At 39.1% G+C, this 27,434-nt stretch overlaps 1 protein-coding gene across 1 annotated transcript in view; it reads left to right on the top strand.

Annotated features, from left to right (window-relative positions):
- Window positions 1-27,434, top strand: part of TXNDC8 (thioredoxin domain containing 8) — a 44,153-nt gene that overhangs the window by 9,032 nt on the left and 7,687 nt on the right. The window contains exons 3-4 of the mRNA XM_069087820.1: window positions 7,660-7,719; window positions 11,333-11,398. Of these exons, the coding sequence (XP_068943921.1) occupies window positions 7,660-7,719; window positions 11,333-11,398 (126 nt within the window). The remainder of the gene's footprint in view (window positions 1-7,659; window positions 7,720-11,332; window positions 11,399-27,434) is intronic.

Here is a 27,434-nt window from a genome sequence, read left to right on the forward strand (position 1 = left end):
AAGGAAGGAAGGAAGGAAGGAAGGAAGGAAGGAAGGAAGGAAGGAAGGAAGATTAAAAGCTGTTGATTTGGAGAGAAGAGTATAAAAATTAGGATTGACACAATAGCCTATTTGTTCCTTGCAGAAAAAAAGATTTATAAGTTTATATGTGCTAGGTGGCATGATGGATAGATCTGTAGTTGGGAAGAACTCTGCCCAAGTCATTTAATGTTTCCTGACCTCGTCTGTAAAATGAGGATAATTATAGCATCCACTTCATAGGTTTATTGTGAGAGTCAAAAAGAGATAGCATATGTAAAATGTTTTGCAAACCTGAAATTGCTCTATAAATGTACATTATTTTTGTAGGCTCACAGATTTAGAGGTGGAAGGGACCTTGAGTCACATAGTTTAGGCCCATCATTTTATAGAGGAGAAACCTGAGCCTCAGAGAGGTTCAGTAAATTGCCAAGGTAAGTAGTAGAGATGGTATTTATGAACCTAAGTTTTTTTTCACTTTAAGGGTAGCATTCTATTGTCTATACCTTACTGCTTTCCTATTGGTCAGCTGTTTGGGCATAGTTTCAAATTGCTCTCCAGAATGGTTGGATCACTCCACCAAGAGTGCATTAGTGTCTCAATTTCTCCACATCGCCTCCAACATTTGTTGTTTTCTAATGATCTCCTAATTGCCCAATTGAATAATGTCATTTCAATCCTCATCCTTATTGACTCTGCTGCAGCATTTGACACTGATGATCACCCTTCCCTCCTGGGACACTCTTCCTCTCTAGGTTGTACTGCCACTTACTCTCTTCTGGTTTTCCTCTTAGCTACCTGCCTACAACTTCTCAGTCCCCAATGTTGCATCATCATCTGCATCATACCCACTACCTGTAAGCATAGCCTTATCTAGTCTTTTTTTCAAGCTCTAGTCCTACATATCCAATTGCCTACTGAATATTTTACATTGATTGTGAAATAGTTCTGGGTCATATGACCAAAAAGATGGAGGACTAGACATTTCCTCCTGTCTTCATGACCTTTCAGACCTCTCCAAAATAGGAATAATTCATGAGACAAGACAATCTCAGTCTCCACAGTCTAGCATACCAAAAACCATAATGTAATAAAAATCCAATAAACTAACAGCAGAGAACACTAATCCCTTACTTCTAACATGTTCACATAGTAGCATGTCCCCCACTGCCTAATACAAATGCAGGGCTGCCGAAGCCAACTCAAGAGTTTATAACAAGCTCTCTACTCCTCCTTCCTCCTCCTAATCCCAGGAAAAATCAAAAGGCAAAAGCTTGCTCTGGATGAGGCAGCAGCATGTCACCACTCTAAACTCAATATAGCTCAGCCAGATAACTGAAAAACAAAGAGAACTGCTACAGGAAATGCTTGTGGCTGTTTGGTATTCAACTAATCCTAAGGGGGAAAGCCTAGCATCCATCTGGGAACAGTTCTGCCACCCCAGAAGTTCCTTGGGGCAGACTGAGGCTGGCAAAATGTGAATTTCCCAACATAAGAAGAAAATACAGTGGTTTTGAGGTCTAGCCCCCAGGGAAACCTTCATCAAAGGGGAAGGAGTTAGAAAGTGAGCAAGAGGAGAAATAAGTTTAAAAAGACTGAAATTACCAAAAATGTCAGGAAGAAGAAAGTTCTGTGAAAAGTCTGGAGTAAGGGGTAGCTAGGTGGTACAGTGAATAGAGTACCAGCCCTGGAGTCAGGAGGACCTGAGCTCAACTCCAATCTCAGACACTTAACACAAAAATTAGCTGTGTGACCTCAGGCAAGTCACTTAACCCCAATTGTCCTCTAAAAAGCAAGAAAAAAAAAGTTAAAAAAAAGTCTGTAGTATAAGCATATAAACTAACAGGGAAGGTATTATTAATAGAAGGGAGTACATCCTCCAGATCATCGAAAAGAATCCAGGCATCTCTGAATAAATATTGCAAGACAAAGGACAATGAATCAACATCAGAGGAGGAAGAGAAACCTGTGGATTCCCGAGAGAGCATGGAACCACAGCAGGGTATTCTTGAATGGTTTAAAAGAGGAATGTGCCTCAAATTCACTTCAAATCTAGAACATCCAAAACTAAAATCAATTCTCTTTTCTCCACATCCAGCCCTCTTCTGAACTTCCCTGTTACCTCTTGAGTATGCCACCATTTTCCCAGTGACTCAGGTTTGCAACTCAGCATCATCCTTGACTCCTCACTTTCACCCCAAATATCCAATCAGTTCAATATATACCTATGTATGTCTCTTTTTTTTTTTCTTCCTTCTAACCTCTCCATTTTGTAAGCACAACATACATTCAGGGGCAACCTCAATTCAGCTCAATGCAGTATATACATAGGGTTGGTTACAATAAATAAAGGGAAAAGTCAACAAGGTACAGGTCTTATTGGTCACCCCTGATTCCATATGTCACTAGCATGAACTAGGCTTGACCTTTTCTTAGTTTTCTCCTCTATTCTTTAATGATTTATCACCTTCTATAAAGACTTTTCGTTGATGTTAGTTCAACTTTAGTTCTCTAACTAGCAGATTTTGCTGCACAGCTACTCAGTATCTCAGACTTCTGTAATCTTCTACCTCCAAGCTTTTGGAGGAGATCAGGCTTTCCAATAACAGGCCCTTCCTGATACACACACACACACACACACACACACACACACACAGTCTTTTATCTTGGGTTTCAAACTTTCTACCCCAACCCAGGTCTTAGTATAGTGTCTGCTTAATAAATGCTGGCTGATATAACTTCAATTGGCAGTGTCTACTTATGGCAGACTCTCTGACCAAAAAACTAGAGAAGTAATATCCATGTCCCATGGCTCTTTGGACAAGAAAGACTTTTTGCTGTTCAGCTTCCTAAACCATCTCCTGATGCATTAAATTACTGTGGGAATGGAAGAAGTCTTGGGCACTGTCAAATGGTTTAACATCAGAGACTGATATCTTATCAGTGGAAATGACATTAAAGAACAGGCACTGACATCTGCTTTGCTGATAAACCTTAAGGAGCATGGGACTTTCCCATGAAACCTTATATACGTGTCATTTCCCCTATGACAATTTTCTCTTTGAGAAGAGAGACTGTCTTACTTTTCTATTTGTTTTTTTTGGGGGGGGGGTTGGGGGTTTGGTTTTTTTTTTTTTTTTTTTTTTTTTTTTTGAGGGAAATTGGGATTAAGTGACTTGCCCAAAGTCACACAGCTAGTTTTATGTGTTAAGTGTCTGAGGCTGGATTTGAACTCAGGTACTCCTGACTCCAGGGCCGGTGTTCTATTCAACTGTGCCGCCTAGCCTCCCCTTATTTTTCAATTTGTATCCCCAGTACTTAGCACAGTGCTTTGCACATAGAGGTCATTTAATCAATGCTTCATTTATTCAATCATTCATGGACTCATAGCCTTCTTTCTCCTTTGTCTTTTCCCGTAACTTTGGCCCTCAGAGCCATCTTTTTTTCATACTTAATCTATAATTTAGAATAGAATAGAAAAACTATTTCTAGTTGTTCAGAATGGAACAAAACCCCTGGCAAGTGTGTATTGGCTAGTTCTATCCTTTGTGGCAAAATTTCCTTCCCCATGCAGTGCCTTACACTATTATCTAGACCACGGCTTCTTAAACTTTTTGCCCTTGAGACCCTTTTTTCATGTTCCAGCAGCATTCATTGCTGTTGCATGGCCTATGGCATGCACAGTGCAAATTGAGCATGCTTTGTATTTAGAACCAAGGTTTCAGTGAAATTGCTTGATGTAACACAAGCAAGTACTGCTAGAAACATCTTGGATTCATTACACATTTGATTTTTTATTAATTTTTGGTCATTGCATGTTCAGAAACCTTTTGCTGTTGCCAAATTTTCCAAGATCCCATATGGGGTCACAACCCATAGTTTAAGAAGTGCCGAATTTCTAGGTCAATCTCTGGTCTAGAGATTCTGGCTAATCCTCCATTATGCCTTTCCCTAGCCAGGCTTACAATCTACTGAGGGCATAGAGACTATGTAGACATATACTCAGATTCAAACTATATGCAAAATAGTAATTTTGAAGGTAGGTACTAATAGCAGGTAGAATTAGGAAAGGCTTTTTATAGGAGAGGGCCCCTGAATTGAAACTCTAAGGGAGACAGAGATTCCAAGATGCAGATGTGAAGAGTGAGAACATTCCAGGCAAACATTGGTAGGAGATGACATAGCATGAAATGGCTAATTTCACTAGAATGTAGGAATCATGAAGAAGAATGTGTTTTTCTGCCTGGAATGGCAGGCTGGAGACTGATTGTAAAGGGTTTAAAATGCCAAAGAGAAACAATATGGAACCACTGAAGCTTCTTGAGCAAGAGGGTGATCTTGTCAGAACTTTACTTTGGGAATGTGATTTGGCAGCTGTGTGGAAGCTTGGACCAGGGAGAGGATGGGCATGGGAAGACTGATTAATAAAAGAATATACGGGTATTACATGTTGCACATGTTTTCAGATTTTTTCAATGTATCAATCAGTTGGGCTGACCTTTTTTTCCCTCTAGAAAAAACTTTACTTATTATATGAGATTGCTCTCTGAGAGGAGGAAGAATAGTTGGGATAACTGTGGTGACATAAGAAACAAAGTATCACTGGAAAAAAGGCTGGTTGTGGTGAGAGAATAGAAGGGAAATGTGATGATTTATATCAATGTATAAAGCTGGGCATTGTGCAGCAATAGTGATTTAAAAAAAAAAACAAACACACAACCCTTTGGTCTACTTAGGGCCCTGTAGACAGGTGCCACAGCTGTCCTTGTGAGGTTGCTGGGCAACCACCCATTTTAAATAGAAGAAACACTCCTCTGAGTCTCTTGTTAGAGCTACTTAGAGACTGAGAAGGAGCCATTTTTGACAGAACAATCCTAACTAAGCCTCACTCTCTTGTACATTTTTGTGTCTTCTGCGAATAAATGTTGATCAAAAGAAGAAAAATTTAATGGACAATATTTCCTTTATGACACATGAGTCTTCCTAGATGATTTCTCAAGGGAAAGAAACTATATTGGCTAGGTCCCAGGCCCTTAAGTGCTTGCTGATTCAATTTGACTTTTTTAATTGAACTTAGTAGGAGCTGAATGTGCCTTGTCAAAAAGCCAGCCTCCTCTGTTTAATTTTTTAAAAAGCTTTTCCCATCCATCCTATTGACCATGAAGTGAAACCTATTCCCCTAAATATGCTGCAACCCTATTATTCAAGATCTCTAGGCATGAGAGATTGGATGGTGTAATTTCCCTGCTTTCCTGTGAGTTATTGAACAATATTGATGCCAACCTTGATACTGCACTTGCTTTCTCGGTAGTAATTTGTCCACAATGGGATCATTTCAAAGTATTTTTAAGGATAATACCATTTATAGTGTAATTAACGTGGTGTCTAACCAGGAAGAGAAAGCTCATACTTGGGAAAGGCAACACTTCATTAAATTGGAGTTTTAACCTGTATTGATCACATAGTAGGTTAACCCTTGTTCTAGAAGATTATCTCAGGCTTTTTCTCTTCCCCCTCCTGCCTCACCTGGTAGCCACTTAAATATCAGTTTTAAAGAGCAGCTTCAGATGGGCAGAGCTCAGCTGCAAGCACAGAAGTTCACGTTAAGTTGGGAGAGGATATGTTTTTGTTTTTTTAATATTACAAGTTCAGTTTATATACTAAGACCTATCATAAAACAAAAAACCTATAATCCTTTAGACCCTGAAAATCTTTGAACGATGTGATGCTTTTGTGATAGTAAAAAAATAGAAGCAGGGGTGGCCAGGTAGCACAGCGAGTAAGAGCACCGGCTCCAGTGTCGGGATGACCTGGGGATTGAATCCCGGGCTCAGACATTTAGCACCTACCCAGAAACACTTGGCCGTGTAACCTTGAGCAAGTAACTTAACCCCAATTGCTTAAAAAAACATAGAAGCAAATCAGATACCCATTGATTGGGAACTGATTGAAATAAATTGTGGTATACGAATGTAATAGATTATTGTTGTGCCCTAATAAATAATGAATATGAGGAGCTCAAATAAATTTGGAAACAGTTGAATAAACTAATGCAGAATGAAATAAACAAAACTAAGAGAGTGACATACACAGTATATGGAACACATAATAAAGTAAAGGAAAACACTCAGTGACATCAGACGCCACATTCATCATTCATTTTTGAGGTGGTAGATTATAGAAGCAGAACACAGTGAACATGCCCATGGTCTGTTTTGCTTAACTTGATTATAAGGTTCTGGGTCTGTATGTTGGGAGAGGGAGGGGAGAATACTGGGAAGTGATAACAAGGGGAGGGCAGCAATATTAAAACATAAAAAGAAAGAAAACTGATGCCGATATTATCCCAATTTATCAAGGAAACAGGATCTCATCGTTCAATTCAACACACATTGATTTATTATCTAATGTGTGTGTGTGGCTGGTGGGGGTGGGGGGAGGGGATGAAGAGATCAAGAAATAAGAGTTATTGCCTTAGTGATTAAGGCAGTTGTTGAGGTTTTGGAAATACTCTATTAGAAAAAGAGGGACAAGGTCTGAAACAAAGTCTTCCCGAGCATAGATCAATGGTCAAGCTGTGTGGGAACCAAAGCTTCTCCAATTCACCAAAATCCAAGGGACTAAATGGGAAATATGAAACTGGGTACAGAAACAGCAATTTCAAGATGGAGAAGTTAATACTAGATTAGTAAATGTGTGGATCAACTTACTGCTTGCCTGACTGAGTCTGCCCCTCTGAAAGATCTGTCCTTTTCTCCCCAGCAGCAAGGGCGGGAGTCCCTCCTTGCCAGGATGCACCACAGCAGCTGTGGGATTGATTGGACACCTAGTGCTGAGTTAGATGTTACCAGGTGTACAAAACCCATCTAACACATAGTATTAGACATGAGACTTTATAATCTCATTAGAGAAGCAAGACATCTCAATATGATATAGCTATACCATAATTCAAGGTTTATGGCAAATATTTTTAATATGGCAAATCGTTTTATGTGGCAAATCATCAAAAAGAATAGTAGGGACAGCAGTGTCAAAGAACATCATTATAAAGAGAGATCCACGTAGATTCGAGTCAGCTAATTAGTAGTGGTGTCAGAATTTGAATACAGATCCCTCGGCACCCACTCTGGACCTTAAACCCACACTGAACGACACTTTGGTTTGAGAGTTCAGCGTGTCCAGTCTTGATCATGCCCGGAGAGAGCGATGTCATTTCCTGGGAAGTCTGTCTGGACTAGATCGCGCTTAAGCCTCACAGGTGTGTTCGGCAAATTTTAAGTTCCTCGAGGACAGGAACTATCTTTTGCCTCTCTGTGTGTCCCTAGAGATTACCGTAGTACATGGCACATGCAGATGCTTAATAAAAGTGTACTGACGACTGATTGACTCTTTTAGGTCATTTGATTGATTTATGATGGAAAGTTCCGGTCAAAGTGAATAGAGCACCAGCCCTGGAGTCGGGAGAACCTTGAGTTCAAATCCAGTCTCTAGCTGTGTGACCTTAGGCAAGTCAATTAACCCCAATTGCCTTGCCTTCCCCCCTCCAAAAGAAAAAAAAATTAGTTCCTGTTAATACCTCTGACACTAGTTAATATAAGCTTGCAGTATATTAATTATGGATTCTTCCATTTTATTTTTAAGGAAATGGCTATGCGATATGAAAATGTAGTATTTGCCAATGTGGATGTGGATGCTGCAGCGGTAAGACATTTAACCCCTCGCCCCTCTCCCAGAATAATGTCCCACTGAATACCTTGCCTCACATATTGTAAATCCACTGACTCAGATTTGGGAGGACCACAGTGTGGACCAAACCCAAAGCCCAAAAAGCATCCTTTCTTACACATTCCCACCTAGCAGTCATTCGTCCTTTGCTTGAAAACCTCCATTGGGGGAGGGGAGAGTGAGCTACTACTCTTCCAAAGCAGCCTGTTACACTTTGGGATATTTTAGAAGTTTTGTTGGAAGACGATTCCCCCCTAGGTAAGCCTGAAATTTCTTCTTTGCAACTTGTACCTTTTGCTCGTAGCCCTGCCCAGTGCGGTCAAGCAGAAAAGTCAAATCCCTCTTCCTCTTGAAAGCCCTTTAGATACTTGAAGAGAGATCTTATGTTCCCACCCACCCCCCACTCATTTCTCCTCCTAAACATTCTAATTACTAGTTACTTATCTAACTAGATCAAACACATTTCCCCGCAGGAAGTGAGTTCAGTTAGTAATTAGTTTTAATTACGATGAAAATGTATTAGTTTATCCTTTATGAAACTATAATGAAAACTTCTTGTAGTACTTGGATATATGCTGTCCTATATAAGGATAGGGGTCTTCCTCACCCATGTGATTTCATTCATTTCATTTCCCCTCTACCAAGAAAGGTCTAGAGCACCAGGAGATTAAGTTACTTGCCTAGAGTTACACAGTTGGCTTTATGTGTCAGAGGCAGGACTTTAACCCAGATCTTCCTGGTTCTGAGGCCGGCTTTCTATCCTCTAGGCCATACTGCCTAAAATTTTGCTATATATTATGCTTCTATGCTTTAAATCCTAGGACACACCAACAGAGACAAAACTATTTTTACCTCATCCTATGAAGGGGCAGGGAAAGGTGAGGAGAGAAAGGGAAGAACTGTCATTGCATTTACTTTATACAGTTTTGAAGATTTTTTTGAAAATTCTTTAACCCTTTTTTCTAATTCTTATCGCTATACAAAAGCTAGTGTTATCTTCTCACCAAAAATGCAATATTAGGGAACCATGGAGATGGTTCAGTGATACACAATGTCCTTTTAAAATATCCTACTTAATATTCATTAATTTTAGATGGAAACATCTTTGATCAGTGATTTACAGTGAATTTTACACTGACTCATCACCTATGACTCATTAATTAACTGAGTTTGTGAAACCATTTGAATCTCTAAAAGTTACTAACATAACTGGTTAGAATTCAAAAGGATTATAATATTTCAAGCTACTTGCAGTAATGCCAACCATTCACTGGAAATATCGAATTTCCCTCTGAGTCAGTCAAATACATTCAACCTGAGCTCCTATCAGCATTCTCCCTTAGCCATTTGACTGAAACCCAAAATATTCTCTTCTGATGAATTTATTTGGTTTAATGTCTGTAGTTGCTAATATGAGGAAGATTCAATTCAATTGAACATTTTGTGTTAGGTACAAAAGTTATAAATACAAACAAAAGAAATCTTCCCTGCCCTCAAGGACCATTTTGCTTTAAAATCATACATTCTGGGTAGCTAGGTGGCACAGTGAATAGAGGGGGGGAATGGGAGGGTGTCCTGATGTCAGGAGGACCTGAGTTCAAAGGTGGCCTCAGACACTTAACACAAAAAAAACTAGCTGTGTGATCTTGGGCAGGTCACTTAACCCAACTGCCCCTCCAAAAAAAAGCAAAAAAAAAAATACTACATTCTACAAGAAGTCTTTCTCATTCTGTCTTAATTCTAGTGCCTTCCCTCTGTTTATAATTCCCAACTGATCCTTCATATAACTTGTTTGTACAGTTGTTTTCATATTGTCTCCCAATTAGTGTGTGAGCTCCATGAGAACAAGGACTGTGTAATTTTTTTGAGGGGGGGGGGATTGTTTATTGTTGTTTGTTTTTTGTATCCCTAGGATTTAGAACAGTGTTTGGCACATAGTAGGCACTTAGCCAATGCTCCCTAATTGATTAATAAATGCATATTGATTGATTGAGCTATAGCTGTCAATTTTATATTCATACAAGATCTGATAATGTCACTATTCTGTTTAAAAAAAAAATCTTCAAATCAATCTTCCCATTGCCTCTAGGGCAGAATATACAAACATCTCAGCCTGGCACTTTAAGACCTATACAATCTAGCTCCCACCTAGCATTTCGGCCTTATTTCATATGACCCCCTACTTCTTAAACTCTCCATTCCAGTCAAGGTTGCCTTATAGCTATTGCTTGTGCTGGACATTCCATGTCTGCATCAAGCCTGTCCCTCATGCATCCTTGGATTACACTCCTTCCTCATCTCTTTCATGTCTTAAAATCCCTGGCTTCCTTCTAAGTCTCAGGTCATGAGTTGCCTCTTAATCCCTTGAATTGTTCATACCCAATTATTTCTCCTCAAATTATTATCTATGCATTTATCAGTTTGGATGTTATATCACAAAACCCCACATATCCAAAGTAGACTGTCTTCTTGCATTTAAAGCCAGATTTCTTATTCACCACATTTCTGGTATTTTCTGTTGTTTATTCATATATTTACTTATTTTTGGTTTTGGTTTGGGGTTTTTTTGGAGGCAATCAGGATTAAGTGACTTACCCATGGTCATATATTCTAGTGAGTATCTGAGGCTGGATTTGAACTCATGTTCTCCTAACTCCAAGGTGGATGCTCTCTGTCCACTTCATCACCTAGCTGCCCCTGTTGGTTGTTTGTTTTGCTTTGTTTTAACTCTGCTAAACATAAACTTAAATTTGTTCTCTCCTGGAAGATGGGAGAACTCATTGTGTTTGTAATTAGAGTGAGATTTAAGTAAAAAAAATGTCACATGTTCCCATTCAATTTTTGAACCAACAGAAACCTATAACTCTGAGTGGCATTTGTCTTGCTTTTTTTTTTTTTTTTTGAAATAAACAAATTTGTCATTCTTATGTAAAATGTTGAGTCTGCATTTCATCCATCAAATCTGCTCCATTTGCATTGGCTCAAAAGAAGCTCTAAGCCTCAGTTCTGTGTAACTATAAAACAGGCAGAGATAATAACACTTTTGCTACTTATCTCACAGGGTGGTTGTAAGGGTCAAATGAGAAAATATGCATGCTCCGTGAATATTTGCTATTATTACAAAACTTGTATGGATTCTAGAGAAATATGACATTTTTTCTCACCTCTTACTAATTTCAAGGCTACATAAGGTATACCCTAGAAAAGCCTTTCGAGGTTGGTTAGAATGGAACTGTCTCCCCTCCCAGCTGCTTCTCACAGTATTAACCCTGTCATGTGGAAAGACAGCTTGCTGGGTGCCTGAGGCATTAATACATGAGTGGCACAATTTCTTGGTTGTCAAGCTGCAAGGAATTCCTGGAAGGCAGGAAAGTCCATCACAGTGTCCTACTTCCTGTCAGAAGAGATATGTTCAAACCCTCCAATGGGACACAGTGTCTTCTATCCCTATAGGCACTAGTTCATGGTTACTTCAGGGCATTCAGTATGATATGTTAAAAAGTAATCTGAAGGATAGAATGCCCTGTTATAGATACAGGGGATATACATCAGTGATTGACAACCACCATTTTTTTCCCCTCTTTCCTAGGAAGTGGCCTGTTCTTGTCAAGTCAAATCCATGCCCACATTTCAGATGTATAAAGAATCACAAAAGGTATTTTACATTTTGATAATAATTGGTAGTGGTTATATTCTGATCCTGGCAGAATAAAAAGCAGGCCAGCCGTGTTTCTTTAATAACAGTCTACAAAAGGCTTAGTGTGGGCTGGCTGTTGATGAAACACTCTTCTGTATTTTGATAAATTAACCGAGCAGTGGAGAAAAGGCATTCAAATATGGAGTGGATTATTCTGATTCTTGGGAATTTGCCTGAATTTATATGTGTCACTGGACCTCTCAGCTTCAGTATCCTTATCTGTAACCCTGGAATAATAGTGATAATTCTACCTACTTTGCAGGGTTATTATGGGGTTATTTAAACTTTGCAAAGCTTAAAGCACAATGTAAACATGAATTATTAAGTGGCAATTTGTTGCATATTGAACAAAAACTTAGTTTAACCTCATATCACAGGAGTGTTATTCAAATCTGCAAATGACACAAAGTTGGATGAGATAACTAATAAAATTCATAAGAACAAATATTTGAAATTATTCATGCTGGACTGAAATGACCAAAATAAAATTCAATAAGGATAAATGTAGTGTTTGGTATTTAATTTCAAAAAAATACATTTCCAAAGTACAGAATTGGAAAGCCCTGGATTAGTAGCAGAGTTGGGTTTGTGTTTTGTGCTTTTATTTGTTTGTTTTATGTAGGGTTTTTGCTGACCTTATATAGCTTGAGATGAGCCAATAGTTTGATGTGGCTATGAAGAAAGCCAATGGAAGAATGTAGAATTAAGTATAAGTGGTGACTACAATATATTGAATTGAGTCCCTAAGAAGAATTATCCTTGTTATCTTTCCTAATCATATGTAAGATCAAAATCACATAGAAATAATAGTCCTACTATGCATTGCACTGCTCAGATAAATCACTTTTGGAGTATTGACTTTAATTCCAAGTACCACTTTTGAAAGGAAAATTGTAAAAACCACTATTAAACTGGGGAAAGGTTAGGAGGGGGCCACAGCAGGCATCCTGTGGGGAGGTGAGCAATTTGGTAAGAGAATTTAAAACTATATTCATGTCATATGATTTAAGGAGCTAGTGATTTTTAGCCTGGAAAACAAAACACTAAGGACACATGATAGTTGTCTTTAAATTTTTGAAAGACTTCATGTCCCAGAGAAAACTTCACCTTTTATAAGCAGTCTTTCCTAATCCCCCTTAAAGCTAATTTGCATGTTGTTTGTTCCATTAGACTGAAAGCTCCTTGAGAGCAATGATTGTCTTTGTCTTTCTTTGTATCTGCATCACTTGGCACCATGCCAGGCAAATAGCAGGTGCTTAATAAATGCTTTTTGACTGACTGATGGACTCTCCTGTAAGCTAGAAGATGTATTTTCCCAGTTGTTCTCTGTTGATCTAATTCATTGACCATGAGTTAGAATTTCAAGATAGATTTCAGATCTACATAAGAAGGAACTATCTGACAAACAGAGCTCTCCAACAATGAAATGGTCTGCTTTGTGAGGAAATGAACTCCCCATCACTGGAGGTGTTCAGGCACACTGCTTAGAGTAATAAAAAGAGTGCTGGATTACAATTCAGGGGAGAACTGAGTTTGAGTCCTGCCTCAACAGTTACTAAGTCAAGAGACCATGTCACATGATTTTTAAGAAATATATAGTGGTTGTCTATGGTGACAAACTGGGGACCTCTTGGGCAGTCATCATTGGTAGCATTTGAGATTATGTGTATATATGTGCACACGTATACACACATACATACACAGATATCTACATATATATGTACATACATATGTACATATATCCCTCTTAGAACTCATGTTTCATTCCATTATTCTTTTGAGGTTAGGTCACTTTAGTTCTGAGATTGTATGCCATGTGTAACTGCCATATAATATTAATGTTAAAGATCTTATTGGTATCTGAGACAAGCTTTTGTAGGCTATATGTATAAGTTATGCCAAAGCAGACTCTTGAAGGGTTAGAGACTAGCACCTAAATGAGCCCTAATTGAGCAAGCTTAAAGTCACAGAATCTAGCCCTATAGTAAGTTCCTTATCTCTCTTAAGGTTCTGCTTACTGAAGAACAACCACAAAATTAGAATCATAGATTATCACTGGAAACAACCTTCGAGATCCCTAGGTCTACCTCTATCATTTCAAAGATGAAGGATCTCAGGTCCAGGGAAGCAAAGTCCAGTGTTCAGAGATTTCTAAATTTCCATCAAATTCACTTCAAGTGAAACTTTTATCATTACTAAGGTATAGACTTGTTGAAGATCAATTATTCAGCTACTGAATCCAGAACTGGAAAAAATGAAGAGAGCAGCCTGACTAAAGAAGGCATTTGTGGGGAAGCAATAGAAAATGAGTGTGGAGAGGCAGACTGGATGTAAATGATGGATAGCTTGAAAATCCAAATGGAGATGTTCCTAGTGTATTTAATTCTATGTTGTATAGCAGCAGATTAATGGCAGCAACTATTTAGGAAAATGAATCCATTGGTCATGGGCTACATGTATTCCAATCCCAACCAATTCAGCAAGCAATTTATTAAATACCTATTGTGTGCAAGGCACTGTGCTATGGTCAGGGAATACAGAAACAAAATAAAAATGGTCTCTATTCTAAAGAATATTACATTTAACTTAAGGGATATGATGTTAGGGATATGCAGTATTTTGGGGACAGAGAGAGCACTTAAGGGGCTCAGGAAAAGCTTTTTGTAAGAGGTATCATATGACCTGCATCTGTAGGAGACAGTTGATGACATGGGCCTTGAACAAAGAGGATTCTCAGGTGAGGTGAGGTAGTTGGGGGTCAGACTTTGTAAAGGAATAAAGGCAGAAGATAAATGCCAACTATGGAGACCAGCAAATAGGCCAGTTTGGTAGAATATAATGTATAAGAAAAGGAACAAAGTGAATTAAAATATAAAAACTACAATCTGAAAGACCAGTTCAGAAACTTATGGTGAACTAAGGATGATCATAGGGTCATAGAATTAGAGCTGAAAAAGACCTCAAGAAATCAACTTGTCCCATCCGCTTACTTTATAAATTAAAAAATGGATGTTCTGAGAAGTCACATGATTTGATCAGAGTCACACAGAGAGTGTTTGAGGCAGACTTGGAATCCATGTCCTGACTTCAGGTCAAATACTCTGACCCCTACATAACACTGCCTCTTGGGATGTGAAGAAACTCAATTACACTGAAGATGGTGGGAATGGAGAAAAAAGGACAAATCTAAAAGAGTTTCCAAAGAAGGAATAATAAGACTTGGTAGCAGAATGGTTTTAAGGAAAGAAGGAAAAGGAAAAGATTACTGTAGGGTTTCAAGACTGGAAAACTGTAAAATGGGTGGTACTACCCATAGAAATGCAGAAAAGAAGGTCTTCTTCATATGGTTAACTTGAAGAGATTCATTTTGGATATGTTTCACTTGAGGTAGCAAAGGATCATCCAAGTGGTGATGTGTTATGGGTTGGGACCAACAAGTAAAAGCTAATTTCTGCATTTTTGATGTTCCTGCTAATTCCAGAAAGATTGTTTACAATTCATGCTAAGAAACATTTCATGAAACACTAAATTTTCATATACTATTCCCCCTGAGCAAATGAATCCCTCTTCATCTGTAAGAATTCCCCATTAAGGGATAAGAAACTCAGTTTGTGGAAGGTTAATTATTTTTGTGGATCTAGTCTGATAGTGGGAGGTAAACAGCAACAAAGAACAAGAGAGTTTAATGAGTTTCTGGCTTTGGAGTAAAGGGATGGTGATTTTATTTTGCACTAACAAATATCAAGATTATTTTTACACAAATTTTTGCTTAAGGATCCAACATTTCTATCTACAATATCAAATCAGACTACATATTTGTCTTGCATGGCTTCCATATTTTGGGAGTATGAGAAGCTATTTTTCAAACAAGTTGTATTACTATGCAATATCACATTTTTTTTTGCCTCAAAAATATTCACACAACCTACTTTCCTCCCCTCGCAGTTGTTTTCTTTCTGAAAAATCATTGGTTCAGCATATTTCACTTCTGCTACAAGTTTTATTTTTTAAAAAACATATTCTAACTAGAAAGTAGCTGACACACCCTTCTGTGGGAATTTACTGAATTTCACTACTAAGACTTTGGACTAATTATTTCGAACATTGGGAATACAACTAATTGCAGTTTTCTGTGTGCCTTAGTTTCTTTTTTTTTTCAAATGCTTTAACTTCTGATTTACATCATTCATTTCCACCAGATTTTGAGTTACAAATTTTTTCCCCATTTTTCCCCTACACACCACCCCAAAATAGCAGTCACACAGGATATCCCCTCCTCCAATTTGCTCTCTCCCATATTTTCTCCCATACCCCTTTTCACTTTTCCAGTGGATCTCTATGCCCCAGTGCCTGTATATCTTATTTCCCAATTACATGTAAAATAGTATTAATAATAGTATATATATTTGAGTATTTGATTTTAAAACTTTGAATTCCAGATTCATTCCCTTCCTCCCTTGTTTCCCACCCTTACTGGGAAGATAAGCAGTTTAGTATAGGTTGTACATGTGTGGCTAATGCAAAACAATAACATAGTAGATATATTGTAAAAGACCGACTATATTTCCCTCCCTCCTATCCCACCTCCCACTTGTTCTATTCTCTACTTTGATCTCATCCCTTTTCAAAAGTGGGTGCTCCCAACTTCCCTCCCCCCTCCCCAGCCTACCCTCCCTTCCATCATCCACCCTCTCATTCCCTTTCCCCCTACTCTCCTGGAGGGTGAGATACCCTATTTAGTGTGTATTTCATTCCCTCCTCAAGCCAAATTCAATGGGAATAAGGTTGACCAATTCCCTTCTGCCTTCCTATTCTTCCCCTCTATTGTAACCATTTTTCCCTTGCCTCTTCTATATGAGATAGTTTACCCCATTCTGTCTCTCCCCATCTCTTCTAATTATATTCTTCTCTCACCTTTTAATTTCACCTTTTAAGTATCATCCCTTCCTGTTAAATTGGTCCTGTGCCCTCTATCTATGTATACCTGTAAACATATATACACACATTCACATATGTATTCATATGCCCATATACCCTCATATATAGACATATATATATTTCTATTCCCTTCAACTACTGAGAAAAGTTTCATCAGTTACAATTATTGTTTTCCATGTAGGAATGTTAATAGTTCAACTTTGATAAGTTCCTTATGATTTGTTTTCCCTGTTTACCTGCTCATGCTTCTCTTGCTTCTTGTGTCTGAATGTCAAATTTTCTATTCAACTCTGATTTTTTCATCAAGAATGCTTGAAAGTCCTCTATTCCACCAAATGACCATATTTTCCCCTGAAACATGATACTCAGTTTTTCTGGGTAGGTGATTCTTGGTTTTAATCCCAGCTCCTTTGCCCTCCAGAATATCATATTCCAAGCCCTTCGATCCCTCAGTGTAGAAGCTGCCAGATCCTGGGTTATCCTGATTGTGTTTCCACAACACTGAAATTGTTTCTTTCTGGCTGCTTGTAATATTCTCTCCTTGACCTGGGAATTCTGGAACCTGGCTATAATATTCCTAGGAGTTTTCTTTTTGGGATCTTTTTCAGGAGGTGATCAGTGGATTCTTTCAACCTCTATTTTGCTCTCTGGTACTAAAACATCAGGGCAGTTTTCTTTGAGAACTTCCTGGAGGATGATTTCTAGGTTCTTACTTTGATCATGGCTTCCAGGTAGTCCAATAATTTTTAAATTATCTCTCCTGGATCTATTTTCCAGGTCAGTGGTTTTTCCCATGAGATATTTCACATTTCCTTCTATTCTTTCATTTGTTTGTATCTGTTTAACAGCATCTTGATTTCTCATAAAGTCATTAGCTTCCATTTGCTCCAATCTAATTCTGAAGCAATGATTCTCCTCATTGAGCTTTTGAGATTCTTTTTCCATCTGGCAAATTTGGCTTTTTAAGGCATTCTTCTCCTCATTGTCTTTTTGAGCCTCTTTTGTCATTTGAGTCAGTCTGTTTTTTAAAGTGTTATTTTCCTCAGTCAGGCTGTTGACTCTCATTTTGTAATTTTCTTGCATTGTTCTCATTTCTCTTCCGAATTTTTCCTCCACTTCTCTTATCTGCTTCTTAAGGTCCTCTATGGCCTGTAACCAGCTCATATTTTCCTTTGAAGCTTTTGGTGCAGGAGTTCTGACTTTACTGTCTTCCTCCTGTTCCATGCTTTGCTCCTTTTTATCCCCAAAATAGGAGTGTAATGTTGGAATCTTCTGTCTGCTTTGTTTCCTTTGCCTGGTCATGTCGCCCCTCAGTCACTTGACCCCTGGGCTTTTTGCCACAGTAGGACTCTGCCACCAGACAGGGGAGCTTTCATCCCAAATGCTGGGGTTTTCTCAGCTGCCAGAGGTATTAGTTGGGTGCTCTCTCTGAGGTCTCCACACACTCTGGCAAGCTGGACACACACCCCAGGACCTCCACCCTAGACTGCAATCCAGATCCAAGAAGGTTAAAGCAAGGGCTTTAACCCTTTAGTCTTTTAACCTTTAGTCCCTTTAGACTGGTGCTTGGTCCCCCTACATTCTGCAGGCCAGGAGCTGAAGCTGCCACATGGTGCTGGTTGGCTGTGCTGGTGTCTCAGAGGCTTCTCACCCCAGGGGCAAAAGCCAGGCACTCCCACTTACTGGGTCCCAAGGTCCAGACTGCACTGACCTCTCACTTTGTCCCTCGCATCTATGTGTTGATAAATCTGGAAACAGCCACAGCTGCTGCTGATCTGGGGTCCCTCAGGCCAGCGGCTGGTCAGGCCCACCCTGGGGCTAAAACCTTCTGCTCACCCTGGCCTGGGCTCCGCTTCCAGAGCTTTGCACTGGCCGATTCCTACTGGCCTGGCGGGCTGTCCTTAGGGGGAGGTTAGCTTCTCTGTGTCATTTTGTGGGTTATGCAGCTCCAAAATTTGTTTAAAGTCACCTTTTTACATGGATTGGGGAAGGTGGAAGCTGGAGCCGCAGGGAGGTCCTGCTTCTACTCCACCATCTTGACTCTACCACCTATTTCTGCCTTAGTTTCTTAAAGGAAACTGGTACTCTCCCTTAGATTGTAATGAAGGAGATGGAAAAACTGAACCAATGACCTTGATGTAGGTTCTTCTCATTGCTTTGGCATCTCAGAAAACATGTGTTAACAATCCTCTGATTCAGCCACAGAAAGATAGTAACAGAAGAGAAGAAGTAGTCAGATCTCTACTAGTATAGTGGGTTTGGCTTTATAGACTGATTGATGAAAATTCCGTCAAAGTGAGAAAACCTAAATGTGTATATTATGTACATGTCTCATGTATATTATGTACAAAAAGTCCCAGTCTCAATCACTGGATATCTTTTTGTTGTTTTATATTTAATGTTTATTTTATTTTTCTCAATTACATATAAACAACAATTTTTAACTTTTGTTCTTTTAAATTTTTGAGTTCCAAATTCTCCCTCCCTCCTTCTTTCCCTCTTCTTGAGAAAGCAAGAAATTTGATATGGGCTATACATGTGCAGTCATGCAAAACATTTCCATATTGGCCATGTTGCAAAAGAAAACACAGACCAAAAAAACCCAAGACTAAGGAAGTAAAAAAGTATTGCTTCAATCTGCATTCAGACTCCATTAGTTCTTTCTCTGGGGGGGGAATAGCATTTTTGTCATAAGTTCTTCAGAATTGTCTTAGATCATTGTATTGCTAAGAATAGCTAAGTCATTCATAGTTAAACATCATACAATATCACTGTTACTGTGTATAAAGTTCTCATGATTCTGCTCATCTCACTTTTCATCAGTTCATGTAAGTCTTCCCTAGGCTTTCCTGAAACCATCCTGCTCATCATTTTTTACAGCACAATAGTGTTCCATCACAATCATGTATCACAATTTTTCAGCCCCAATTGATGGGCATACCCTTGATTTCCAAATCTTTGACAACACAAAAAGACCTGCTATAAATATTTTTTGTATATACAAGTCTTTTTCTTTTTTCCTTGATCTCTTTGGGATACAGAACTAGTATCATATACTGGATATCATACCCTTTAATTCTAGGTATGCCCTAAGGCTATGTCCTACACTCTTATTTTCTCTGTATTCTCTCTTTCATAGTGATCTCATTAGTTCCCATGGGTTGATTTATACAAATGACTCCCCCATCTAGAAATCCAGCCCCACTCTTTTTCTTGAATTCTAACCCTACGTGACCATCTACCTATTGAACATTTAGAATGGAATGTCTCCTAAGCATCTAGACTCAACATGTTAAAAAACAGAACTCATTATCTTTTCCCCAAAACCAATTCCTCTTTCCAGCTTCTCTAACAAGATGGGATAGAGGAACCACCATTTTTCTAGGTACCTACATTGTCAACTTTGGAGTCATTCTTTTTTTTTTTTAAAGCAATCAGGGTTAAGTAACTTGCTCAAGGTTACACGGCCAGTTATTTTTGTGTGGGTGCCGAGTATCTGAGGCCGGAACCGATCCCAGGTCTCCCGACTCTGGGGCCGGCGCTCTTACTGCGCCACCTGGCTGCCCCTGGAGTCATTCTTAATTCTTCCCTCTCCCTTATCTCACATATTCAGTCAGCTGCCAAACAGCATCTCTTACACACATCCCTTTCTCTCTATTAAATGGCCACAACTCTAACTCAAGTCCCCATTATTTCTCAACTGGATTTTTGCAATGCCTCCTAATTACTCTTTCTTCTCCAATCCATCCTCCACAGCATTACCAAAATGATATTATTAAAGTACAAGTGAGATCATCTCATTCCTTGCTTTATAAACCGAAGTGACCCCATATGATTCTTTGCAATTAGATACAAAGTTCTCTTTTTGGCATTTAAAGTTCCTCACCACATGGCTCCAACCCTCTAGCCTCACTATGCATTACTTCCCTTCACATACTATATAGTCCAACTGTACTTGTTTTCTTGCTGTTTCTCACATGTGACATTCCATTTTCTATCTCAGCACCTTTGCACAAGTTGGAACAGCACCCGGAACATACTCCCTTCTCACACTCTTAGAAGCCTCAAGTTTCCCTGAAAGCTACTTCTAGAGTACTACTGTACTTCCTACATGAGGCCTTCCCAATTCCCTCAACTGCTAATGTCTCTGCCCCAATACCCCCAAAATATATATTGTTACTTATTTTATGTATAATTATTTTCTACATATTTATGTGTGTACGTATCTTCTTTGTAAGAAGATGTAATGGTCCTTAAGAAAAGGGACTGCTTCATTTTTTTGTCTTTTATGTCTAGCACCTAGGACAGTACCTGATACATAGTAGGTATTTAAAGGCTTGTTGATTGATTTATGTAAAAAAAAAAAATCACTCACTTTAGAATCATGGTTCCCCGCTTGTTTATTATTTAGGTATGGTGTTAAATACTTTAATTAGCTATAATTGGCTAATGTCCACAAAATCATCTTGTACAAATTTACAGCCTTAACAGGGGAATCAGTTTTCTTCTTTAAAGGCAGCATTTTCTGGAGCTTTAAACATCTACTTTAGAAATCTACAGGCAGAAGATTCTGAACAACTATAGCTATTATCTAAGTTATCCTTTGACAAATGACTGATGGTGTTGTTTGGTAGATGGCTCTAATTTCACTGATTACAAGAGAAGTTTGATGGGTAGTAGTTATCATTATTCATTTCATCCAACACTTAATAAGCACTCACAGACAAAATGTTTAGATAAGACCTAGTCTCTACCCTTATAAAAGTTCTGGTCTTGTAGAAGGTTGAGATACCAACACAGAAAGTTTTAGAACATAATATTACAAGGTAAGCTTTTTTTTAGAGAGGTGTAAAATAAAATGCTCTGTGAGGTTCAGTTTCCTCATCTGAAAAATGAGGATAACCTACCTCCCAAGGCTGTTGAAGGATAAAATACCTGTAAAGTTCTTTGCAAATCTTTATGTGCTATATAAATGCTAGCTATTAATTCGTGGTATGTTAGAGATCCATGGTATGGAGTCAGAGTACCTGAGTTCGAATACTACCCTCTGCCACTTATTCTTTGACATCAGACAAGAACTTTTGCCTCCCTAGATCTCAGCTTTTTAATCTGTAAAAGAAAAAAAAGTGGATTGGACTAAACTTCTGAGTTCTCTTCTAGTTCTAAATGTATAAACTTATGATCTTATGATATAGCATCCTAAAATAATGTCAAGTGAATTTCCCTCTTAATTTTCTTAGTGTCATTTATTTAAGATGAGCAGGTCAAATAACTCACTACTGTACAAAATCAAGCTTCAATATCAACTGCAGGCCCAGCATCTAGTTAGTTCCTGCTCTGCCTATTTGCAAATTCTGCTTTTTTTTTTTTTTGGAGGGCAATTGGGGTAACTTGCCCAAGTTCACACAGCTAGGTTGTGTGTGTGTGTGTGTGTGTGTGTGTGTGTGTGTGTTAAGTGTCTGAGGCTGGATCTGAACTCAGGTCCTCCTGACTCCAGGGCCGGCACTCTACTCACCGTGCCACCTAGCCACCCCAACTGTTTGCAAATTCTGACTAAAGATAATCAGCTATAGCTCTGGTGTTTCCCTTCCTGCCATCTGTTCTTTAATGTGTAAAGCACTACCTTCCCTTTGTGCTTTCTGTAAAATTCCCTTGTATTCATCCTGCCTATATAACCAAAACCTATATAAGGTTGCTGAAACTAATGTTCTGGGCTCACCAAATTTCATATAAAATGATGCCTAGATTCAGCATAATGGATCAATTTTTCTGTATCTCTGCAAAGTTGATCCTTGGGAAAATTTTGTCACAATAAGAGCTCTGGATTTGTGATTGCACTTGACCTGGATTTGAATCCCCAGCTTTGGCTACTACCTACTAGGTGATGCTGTGCATAGAATGCTGGATTAAAGTCAGGAAGACCTGAGTTGATATCTGGCCTTATACATTTACGAGCTGTGTGACCTAGGCAAGTCACTTCACTTCTGTGTGACTCGCTAAATTCTATCTTAACTTTTGTAAAATGGAGGGGGTGGGGGTGGGGGGAGAAATAGCACCAATTTCCCAAGGCAGTTGTGAGTCTTTAAAATGAGACAATATTTGTAAAGCACTAAGCTTATTAAATGAGTGTCTCCTTCCTTTAGGTCTCTAGGCATGTTTCCCCATCTGTAAATAAAGATTGGACAGAATAAACTCTGAGATTCCTTCCAGCTTTAACTCTTAGAATTAAATTGTACCAGCCAATTTAGTTGCATCAGTCCTGTAGTCCTAGGTCATTCCAGTAAGTAGAGTCCCCTATAGCTCACTGGGAGTCCTCTTCAGAGATTGTCATTTGTCTGGCTTTTCCTATGAATAAAGCTTTTGTGAGATGAGTAGTAATATCTGAGCAAACTTAGTAACAAGGTATTAAACCAATCCAGAGGAGTAGACTTTTATATATTTAGGTTAACAGTATAAATGCTTCATGAAATGTTTTGGAAACCCAGTACTTTGGGGTGTCGGATTCTGAATGAACCCTTTGGTGTCCTGGTGGGATATAACAATTTGGCTGATATATTTAAAGACCAAGGATTTGTGTTAGCCAGGTCCACATACACACAGCAATCTGTCTGCCTAACAGCACTGCCCATAAGAAACAAGCCAGACCAATTGTTGCAGCGGATTCGAGACTTGACAATTTCCTTTTTTAGATACAACTTCAGATTCTAATCTTAGCTGGTACAACAGTACAGGAAGTTCCTGATAGAGGATTACCTTACTTTCAAATGTTCCTGACATGTGAATGATTGCTCTAGCTGGAGAATCAATATGTCCTAAGGCCCAGGCATGGATCTTTCACACAAGCTCACATACATGCGTGCATACACACCCACACATACATGCACTACTACCACAACTACCAAAGTCATGTGGTTGCAAGGATTCTCATTCCTTCTCACCTGCCCTGCTGACCCATCTGGGCTTTAGTCCCACTATAATGGAATTATATATTTTTAAGGTTAGAAACAACCTTAGGGATCATCTTGTCCAATGACTTCATTTTGCAAATACGTAAACTTAGGTCCAATAACAGGAAGGGGTGTGCTCAAAGTCTCATGATCAAGACTAGACCGTAACTGGCCTCTCTTCTTACAATTTGCTCCTCTCCATGTGTTCTTCAGTTCAGTGACACTGACTTCCTTCTTGGTCCTCATATAAGACCCTCCATCTCTCAACTCCACTCATTTTTGCAGACTGCCCTCCATGCCTGGAATTCTCTTCCTTTCCTTTTTTGCCTCCTGAATTCTCCGGCTTCAGGTCCCAGCGAAAATCCCACTTTATACAAGAAGCCTTCCCTAATGCCTTCCCTTCTAAAATTAACTCCATTAAATAATATCCTGCACCTCTCCTGTTTGTAGATAATTGTTTTCATAGTGTCTCCCTAATGAGGCTGTGAACTCCTCGAAAGCAGGGACTGTTTTTCCCTTTCTTTACTCTCTAACACTGGGAACAGTGTTTAGTACATGTTATTGTTGTTAAGTCATTTTTCAGTCATGTCCAACTCTTTGTGACAGCATTTGGGGTTTTCTTGGCAAAGATACTGGAGTAATTCATCGTGTCCTTCTCCAGCTAATTTTGCAGATGAGAAAACAAAGGCAAAACAGGGCTAAATGACTTGCCCAGGGTCACACAGTTATTAAGTCTAAGGCTAGATTTGAACTCATGAAGATGAATCTTCCTGACTCCAGGCCTGATACTCTATCTTCTGCACCACCTAGCTAGCCCAAGGGGCTCATAGTAGGCACTTAAATATGTATTGACTTGACTACAACTGAAGACTTCTTTTCAGTGTTCTTTCTAATACATCACACTGCCTCAGCCCTTCTAATCTTCCTCTGACATTGGGGTTTATTCCATTGCCTACTTCTTTCTATCCCACCACCATCACACTGTCCCTTGTCTACACCCCAGATTCCTCACTTTTGTGACCTTCACAAATGCAGCTAGAGCCATCAGTGGCCTTGATCCGCCCTCAGTCTAGGACTGCTTCAGGACACCCTGGATTCAAACGAAAAAGTGGTTAGAGGCCCTCTTTTTCTGTCTCAATCTCTTTCTATCTTCCTGTTTCTCTGTCTGTCTCTGTCTCTCTGTCCTTCCCATGTGTCTCAAATATATCAATTTACCTGTTGGAACCTGGTAACATTTTTCATGCTTTTTATTTCTTTCAGGTGGCATCCAATCCATATTTCATCAGTATAGACTCACACAGATATGACTTATTCACTCCTCATGAAAACTTCCTTCATTGCTACAGAGTGGAAACTTTGGCACATTGAGAAAGAACATTGGATTTAGGGTCAGAGGGCCTGGGTTCAAATTCAACCTCCATCACTTACTATCTGGATAATGTTGGGCAAATGATTTAGCCTCTCTAGGCCTCAGTTTCATCTGTGAAATGAGAAAGTTGAACTGGATAGAAGCTTAGGTCCTCTACAAATCTTTTTTTTTTTTGCCTTTTGGAGGGTAATTGAGGTTAAGTAACTTTTCCAAGGTTACACAGCTAGTTTTTTTTGTGTGTGGGTGTTTAATGTCTGAGGCTGGAACCAAACTCGGGTCCTCCTGACTCCAAGGCCGGCGCTCTACTCACTGTGCCACCTAGCCGCCCCTCTCTATAACTCTTAATCTATGATTTTATGAATGTAGAGTATATAGTTACATGTGTCATTAAAGGGTCAAGTGGCTTGCCCATGGTTATAGAGTTAGTGTATATTAGAGGAAAGATTTGAACTCAGCTATTGTGGGAGTAATAGTCTAACCCCTACTTTCACACGTTATTCTAGTTTTTCCCTAAAAGGCATTGAAACAATTCTTGAGACTTAATTGGCCCAGAGAACTAAAGGTCTGGGCTTTTGACATCACTTCCTGTGTACAAAATGACCACATAGAGTTTTTGTCTGGTGGACCACCATGGGCAACTGAGAGGTAAAGGAGTGTCAGCTACATCAACTAACTCAGCATCCTTGATGCTTTTGCTTGCTGAACATCCTTTCTCTCCTATGGCTAAATGAATCTTCTTTTGCTAACCACTGAATGACCTAGGAGTATCTCTTCTTATTCTAACATCAGGCTGAAGTTATTATTATTACTATTACTAGTCCAGAACACCAGATCTTACTCACTACAAGCTCACCCCTCTGCCCTCTTTGCCATGATTTTCTACATTACTATAATTCTGCATTTTTATGGATTAATGAGTAAAGGCCATGATACAGGCCAGATGGAAACCTAACCACAATGGATACAATCAAATGTCATCTCTCCCCTCTCAAACCATCTCTTCCCCTGACGTCCCTTTTCCTGTAGGGCACCAGCATCCTCCTACTTCTTCAGATCTGAAGACTCAGTCACTTTTAGTTCTCCTTCCTTCACTCCTGTGCGGAATCAGTTTGGATTTAGAATCTATAGAGCCTAGCACTGAAATGTTTATTGCCTCCATCCCCTTCTTTTCATTTAAACTATCACTTCTGGGGGCAGCTAGGTGGTGCAGTGGATAGAGCAATGGCCCTAGAGTCAAGAGGCCCTGAGTTAAAATCCAGCTTCATGGCCTCAGACACTGATTATCTGTATGACCCTGGGCAAGTCACAAGTCCCCAATTGCCTCCAAAACAACAACTATCACTTTCTTAGTTCAGGCTTATCTTAGTTCAGGTTTGTTAGAGGGCTATCAAGAGAAAGTGAGTTAAAATGCAAATCTGGTAAAATCCAAATCAACAAATATCTCTTGATGATCTACCATGAATGATGGTCAAAGCTCTGTGCTAGAGAGATAATAAATAGAATTGGGATGATGTGAGTCCAGGTAGCCATGCTCATACTAATAAACAAAGAACCAGTACAAGGAAGGCCAGTAGGTATTCTCATGGTAGGAAATACTCACTTATAATCTTAGAGTTTTGCCTGGAGCTTGAGAGGTTAAGTGACTTGCCCAAAGTCGCAGATCTAGTTCGTACCACAGGTTAGACATGAGCCTAGTCTTCCTGACTCCAAAGCTAGCCTTTGGTAATCATGTTACCAATTGTTACTAAATTGTTAGTTACTAAATTTACTAAAACATTACTAAATCGTTAGTTCTTCTTCTAGGATTTGCAACATAGGGAAATCAGGAAACATCTCCTGAAACCTCTAGATGGATGCTTTCCCTTCCACTTGTAGCCTCTTTCACTCCCTGGCTTTGTGTTATATATATTTGTGCCTATAGAGCCCCAGAGTAGGAATCAAGGAGACTTGTGTTCAAATCCTACTTCAGACCCTGTGAGCTATGTAGTAGTAGGTCTCTCCCTTAGCTTCTCTGGGCCTTCTCATCTGTAAAAATGAGGGTTGGAATCAATCTGAAGAACCTTCCAGTTCTAAATCTAGGATCATGAGATTCCATGCAATCTCCATGTTATGTCAGGGTTAGAGGAAGGGAGAAAGACCCAGCTCTATGCCCATTTTCTTTCTCTGTGCATCATACTGCTATCAATGAATTGGTACCTTTTGGCCAGGTAGGAAGAAAAACTGGGAAGCTCCCTTTATGCCCCAGGATAGTCCCTCTGGTGAGCAAAGATTAGGAAAAATGAACAAAGATGACAATCCCACCACCTCCTCCATATTTCTGGGCAAAATAATGCTACAAAGAGTGATAGGTTTTTATTTATTTTTGAGGCTGTGTATAGGTCAGAGGCACCTAGTTTAACCTAATCTTCTGAGGCTGCTATAGCCACACTTGAATAAACCTATTCTCCAATTTCTCAAGAATAGTTTCCTGTTTGGGACAAAAAGAATGCAGCTCATTGTCAAAATAAGAAGTGAAAAATAATCAAGATGGAACTATAATTATAGGGTTCACTTACAAGACACTCAAAGGGTGAAATTGAGAGTGTAAGGTGAGGCATCCAGAATGGCTGTCCATGCTGCCCATGCAGCTGCTCCTTGTTTAAAGTGGATATAGTGCTGAATTATTTAATATTCTCATCAGACACACACTTATGTAATAATATTAAGCATATGCATAACACCTTAAGATTTGCAACATACT

Source organism: Petaurus breviceps, unplaced genomic scaffold (assembly GCF_028583685.1).
Source record: "Petaurus breviceps papuanus isolate PSGF00001 unplaced genomic scaffold, PetGlider_PUasm1.0 118, whole genome shotgun sequence".
NCBI classification, from domain to species: Eukaryota; Metazoa; Chordata; class Mammalia; order Diprotodontia; family Petauridae; genus Petaurus; species Petaurus breviceps.